Source organism: Hipposideros armiger, unplaced genomic scaffold, assembly GCF_001890085.2.
Source record: "Hipposideros armiger isolate ML-2016 unplaced genomic scaffold, ASM189008v1 scaffold_385, whole genome shotgun sequence".
NCBI classification, from domain to species: Eukaryota; Metazoa; Chordata; class Mammalia; order Chiroptera; family Hipposideridae; genus Hipposideros; species Hipposideros armiger.
The window spans coordinates 19,302-25,488 of NW_017731735.1; the positions used below are offsets into that span (position 1 = coordinate 19,302).

General features: G+C 46.6%; 1 protein-coding gene across 1 annotated transcript; it reads left to right on the top strand.

The window, feature by feature from the left end:
* Positions 1 to 2,001: 2,001 nt before the first annotated feature.
* On the top strand, positions 2,002 to 4,783 carry LOC109393630 (cathepsin G-like). Its single transcript, XM_019663043.1, has 5 exons — positions 2,002 to 2,143; positions 2,807 to 2,954; positions 3,495 to 3,630; positions 3,804 to 4,058; positions 4,529 to 4,783. Exons 1-5 carry the CDS (start codon positions 2,089 to 2,091, stop codon positions 4,742 to 4,744), a joined length of 810 nt encoding a protein of 269 aa, XP_019518588.1. The 5' UTR covers positions 2,002 to 2,088; the 3' UTR covers positions 4,745 to 4,783.
* The last annotated feature ends 1,404 nt before the right edge of the window (positions 4,784 to 6,187 follow it).

Consider the following 6,187-nt stretch of genomic DNA (forward strand, 5'->3'; position numbering starts at 1 on the left):
AAAACAACACAAGATAATTAAATCAAGCACAGGAGAAAATGATGCACTCAAGAGATGTGGTAAATAAAGCTGCTGTGGGCCTAACACAAATACAGTTTATAACAAACAAAAAAAAATTAATAGGTAGAAAGAGCACACTCTAAAATAATGATAAAAAGCATACTACAGTAAATACATAAACCAGTACCATAGCTCTTTATTATTATTATCAAGTATTATGTATTGTACATAATTGCATGTGCTATACTTTTATACAACTAGCACTGCGGTGGGTTTGTTTACACCAGCATCCCCACAAACACCTGAGTAATGCATTCTGCTATGATAATATGAAGGCTATGTTGTCACTAGGTGATAAGAATATTTTAGCTCCATTATACCTTTATGGTACCTCCTTCATATAAGCAGGCTGTCTTTGACCAAAATATGGTTATGGCATGCATGACTGTACACAACCATCAAATTTTTTCGTATATTTTCCTTTTAGGCTATTTTCTCTTCCAGTATATCCTTGTTCCTAATTTTTCTACAACATTTATGTATTATTTGGATAACTTGAAAGCCTGTTTATTAAATATGAATTAGATTCTGACATGACATTCACAAATAAATTGTAATAAAATGTTTATGTTGAATAATTTAAACTATAGGATTCATAACTAAATAGAGAGGGTGCCAAAAACATGCATACAGGTCAGACATTTTAGCTTGCGAATTTGTTGTAATGATGTTGCTAACCTTTTTTGATTTCAGAGGGATTATTCATTATGAATTTGTACCAACTGGACAAACAGTTAACCAAAGTTACTGTTCAAAAGTGCTCAAAAGGCTGCGTGAAAAGTTAGACAACCTGAACTTTTCGCCAACAATTCAAAGCTCTTGCATCACGACAATGTACCAGCTCACAAGGGACTGTCTGTGAGGGAGTTTTTAGCCAGTAAACAAATAACTGTATTGGAACACCCTACTCACCTGATCTGGCCCCCAATGACTTCTTTCTTTACCCAAAGATAAAGGAAATATTGAAAGGAAGACATTTTGATGACTTTCAGGACATCAAGGGTAATACAACAACAACTCGGATGGCCATTCCAGAAAAAGAGTTCCAAAATTGCTTTGAAGGGTGGACTAGGTGCTGGCATCAGTACACAGCTTTCCAAAGGTAGCACTTTGAAGGGGCCATAGTGATATTCAGCAATGAGGTATGTACCATTCTTTCTAGGATACGTTTGCAAAGCTAATAGTCAGGCCCCATATCTGCTTCTTATAAACTCCTGCCCTTGAGCAGAGAATGGGAATTTTCTGACTGGTCTCTTTTCTCCTGGATGAAATAGGGTCTTAGATGTTTTCCATCCAGGCTCTGACAATTCTTAACAAAATCAAGTCACTGGGCCTTTTCTGGCATGCAGGGAACCTTTGGGGCACAAAGTCTTTCACCTTGAGTAGGAAGCAGGCAAACAGAAGTCTGCACTATGTCACAGCCTTCACTGAGCATTTCTTCAGGCTCAAGTGACCTGAGAAAGTTAAAATCAGTGGCAAAGCCTTGTTTTTCCATTTTCCTTCTCTGCCAGCCCCTTCTACTCACTCAGGAGACAAAGAGCTACTTAATGTGCCTTGACAACTTCTAGAAAGCCATGGGAGCAGACAGGGTCCCAGTAGAGAGGGTGGGGGCCAAAAGGTGAAGGCGGACAGGCTTCAATCCCAGAGGGATAGGAAATAGAAGAAGTAGGCAGCTGGCAGCTTTCATGCCTTGTGGGAGTATTATTGAATTGGGTGAATTTAAATTCTGGGGTGACGAAGTGCCCAAAGCCCCTCTCCATGTGCCCTGGTTCCCATTTCTGGGGCCAGTACTGACTCAGCAGCTTGGGAGGTCTGGTGTTCGCTTGGGTTACGCTTTCTTCCCCCAAGTCACTGGCAGTTGGTGGGCAAACCTCCTGGGCAGCGTGAGTGATGCAACCTATCACACCAGCAGGAGCATGGGACTGTGAAGCCTCCAGTCCCCACCCCACCCTTCCTTCCTCTCTGGGGGCTAAAAGTCTGGCACGAGGAGGCACCAGCAGCCACTGACTGAGCAGCCTTCCCAGGAAGATGCAGCTGCTCCTACTGCTGGTGGCTTTTCTCTTACCTCCCAGGGCTGGGGCAGGTGAGTGACCATCCAGACCCTCAGAGGCCCAACCCCACCCCATGATCTCTGGAAGCAAACTGCCTAGGCACTCCCTAACTCTGTGTCATTGGGCACATTATTTAAACTCACAGTTCCTCATCTATAAAACAGGAATAATAGCAAAGCCTACCTCTTTGAGTTGCTAGGACAGTTAAATTAGTGTCCGTGACACTTGGAATTGCACCTGGCATGCACGTAGTAAAGGCCCTATAACTGTGCTCTCTGAATTCATTCTGCAGCTCATTGTCAGAGTCTAAGGGACAAGGATACAGCAATAACAGTCCCATCAGCTTATGTCTAGATACATAAAAACCAGTTCCATGCTGGCCATGAGCTGGCCATGAGCTGGACTCAGAGGGAATAGGGAAGCTCCCTGAGGAAGACAAAGTACCAGGGAACTTCAGGGAGAAACCACTCAGGGAGGTGGGAGTGAGCCAAGGTCCCAGGTGGGGAGCCAGCAGTGTTTCCTTCAAAGCCCTGGAGCCCTGGCCCATAATGTGGTACCCTGCAGACCCCAATTCTCACCCCAAATACTCCTTCCCCTGCATCACGTCTCCAGCCTCCCCGTCTTCTAACCTTTCTGAAGCCACCCAGCTGTGAGTTCAGCGAGCGCAGAGATGAGTGCTGAATTCTTCCTTCCAGGGGAGATCATCGGAGGCAACGAGGCCAGGCCCCATTCCCACCCCTACATGGCATATCTTCTGACTGAATCACCAAGGGGACTCAGCACCTGCGGGGGGTTCCTGGTGCGAGAAGACTTTGTGATGACAGCAGCTCGCTGCTTGGGAAGGTGAGGAGCTAAGGAGTTTCTGAGAGTCAATGAGGCAGGCCCAGAAGTGTTCATGACAGCATCTGTCTGAAAGCAGGGTTCTAACAATTAAGGGTTGAAGAGACTGGGTAGGTCCTGGGGGTCAGGGATCAGGCTAGTGTAAAGGGAGACCAAAGAAGGAGATGGAAGGCACGCTTTGGGGATCAAAATATGAATTCTTTTTTTTCTTTTTTTTTTTTTTTTTTTTTTTTTTTTTTTAGCTGAGCCATCCTGCCACCTGTTGGCAGCTCAGCGGCTGCGTAGCTCAGGCTGACTCGAACCGCTGTTGCTCAGAGCTCAAACAAAATATGAATTCAAGATAATTCTCAATTTATTCTATAGGAGGCAAAACTTAAGGTCACTGTGTCCTCCACCATCCCCAGCTCTGGGCTTTGGAGAAGCAGAGAGCTCATTTCCCTCAGCTGCAGCCTTGCTGCCCTGGGCTGTCCACCTGCCCTGCAGAGCTGGCGGGCTTTAGCTCCCACGGCTCATACCTACCTCTAGGCCTCCATTCCTTTGCAGCCGTATATGTGTCATCCTGGGGGCCCACAACATCACGAGGCAGGAAAGGACCCAGCAAAGCATATCTGTGCTCAGAGCCATCACCCATCCTGGTTATAATGAGCAAAACTACCTGAATGACATCATGTTACTGCAGGTACCACGTGCCTGACCCTCTGGTCTCCAGCTGAAGTGCCTCCCTCCCAATGTGGGGGCTTCACCTGTCCTGTGACCATGGAGGTGGAAGGAGGGGCAGAGTCCCAGGGGGTGTGGGGGTGTGGGGTGAGTGCTGCACAGACAGTCCCTAACTACCTGCTGTCTTTCTGCCAGCTGCAAAATGGAGCCAGGCTGAATCGATTCGTGAGGCCAGTGGCTCTGCCTCAGAGACAGTCCAGGCTGCGTCCTGGGGCTGTGTGCACTGCAGCCGGCTGGGGCCGGGTCACCCTAAACAGGAGAACAGACACACTCCAGGATGTGCAACTGACAGTGCAGAGAAATGAGGAGTGCAGCAGTCGCTTTCAAGGCTACAACGGCCAAAGGCAGATTTGTGTAGGGGACCGAAGGCAAAGGAAGACCACCTTCAGTGTAAGACCACGGGCATCTGCCAATGGGCCTTAGATAGAGGGGTCTGGGCAAAACTGGGCCGTGGGAACAGACTACATCCCCACGGCCTCAGTCTGGGAGCCAGATCAGAGCACATGGTGCTATTTCAGCCAGGAGAAAAGAGCCCATTCAGAAAATTCCCCTTCTCTGCCCAGGGTCCAGAGCTTCTAAGAAGCAGATACGAGGCCTGACAATTATGTTCACAAACTCATCCTAGGTTAAAGTACCTTGACTTGGGTTGAGCTAGAAACAGTAATGTAGCCAGGGTTCAAGCCAATGTAATTGAAGATCCAGGAGATTGGCTTCTGCCACCCCAACACCCTCCCATCTCACACACACCCAGCAACTGAAAGAGCCCACCCACCCTGCCTCTCTGAGGTTCAAGCCTTAGGGCAGCAAGACTGGAGAGCAAAGAGACCTAGCTTAGTGTCCCTTCCTCTCATCACCCACAGGGAGACTCCGGAGGCCCTCTGGTGTGTAACAATGTGGCCCAGGGTGTTGTCTCCTATGGAAATAGGGCAGCGACTCCTCCAGAAGTCTTCACCAGAGTTTCAAGTTTCCTTCCCTGGATAAGAAGAACAATGAGACGCTTCAAGCAGCGAGAGATCAAACTAGACCCCCCTCCTGTGACTAACTCTTCTCCGGGATGGAGGCCAGCTCCAGCGTGATTGCCGGACCCATAATAAATGTCCATGTCTAGAGTGTAAGTAACCAGTTTCTCGTGTGTTCATTAAACATCATTCATTACATTACAAATGTATCCAGGGCATTCTGAGCTCCTCCAGGAAAATGAGGCCTTTCCCCTGGACAAATGAACCTCCCCACACACCATCCTGGGGAATTGGATGAGCTACTTCCCTCTTCCCAGCCATCCGTTCCCCATCTCCCATTCTCCCATGGCCTCAGGAAGTGATGGAGGACAGATGTCTCCCCAAGGTAAGGCTCTCTGTTCTCCTTCAAGTCCCTACCGGAGGCTCCCCTACAGATACTAAAGTACACTCTAAAATGCTGTGCCACTGGTGTGTGTAGGACAGGCAGACCAAAGGGACCAAACTGAAATTCCATACTAGGATCAATTTAATATATGCCAAAGGTGGCATCTCCAATCACTGGGAAACAATGAACTTGTCATACATGGTATTAAAACAACCTAGATAGATTTGGGGGAGAAAGATCAAATCGGAGCCACTCCTCACACCATAATCCAAAATACATAACTCTCAAATGGGTCAGAGATCTAAATCCAAAAAGTTAAACCATGCAAGTCCCAGAAGAAAGAAAAAGATCTGCTTGCTTAAAAATAGTTAATGAACACCCTTTCACAGTGGCCAAGGGATGGAAGCAGCCCAAGTCTCCGTCGATAGCCAGGGTCCTTCTCCCAAACCCTCAGGCCTCCCAACGCCCACTGTAGTGTTGACCAGCATTCTCGTTTTCAGTGTGACAATGGTCGGCTTCCTGTTTTCACACTCTAAAGTTACATAAACTCCACCCACAATGTTGACTAAATTACCAAGGCTTTTACCCTAAAGATTAGCCCATGGCTGTCTACACCAATATTACATCTAAAAAACAAAACTACTGAAGTCACAGAACTTAAAATCACGCTCTAAACACCTTCCTAAGATGACAGTACAGAATCAGCTGGGAGGTTCTACATCCATCAAAATGTTCATTATTCCTTGCAATGTGACACTGACCACCTGAACTTTTGCAGTTTCCATACTCTAAATGGAATGATCACTGAACATATATCAAATCCAACTGGCTATATACAGAAATGCCTTAGTAAATTTGACCATTATTTTATGGGTATTTCTTGTCAGACAGTCATTTGCCTAATATTCAGTGTAAGTCATTTATCAACAAAGCATCTTTCACAATGCTCAGTCATTCTGTCTATATTTGCTATCACCTTCCCATAGGATGGATCTATTGCTTGCATGTTCTTGGGATAACAGCCTCATTATTAAATGTTTGCATTGGCAAATGGAAAGAATACTTGAAGGTGGGGCAGAGCAGGAGAGAGGGTGGAAGAACCCTCATCCAGCCCTTCCTCTCTATGACATATACTTAGAGTTCCAAGCACCACCCAGTCTCAGGACTCAATCCCC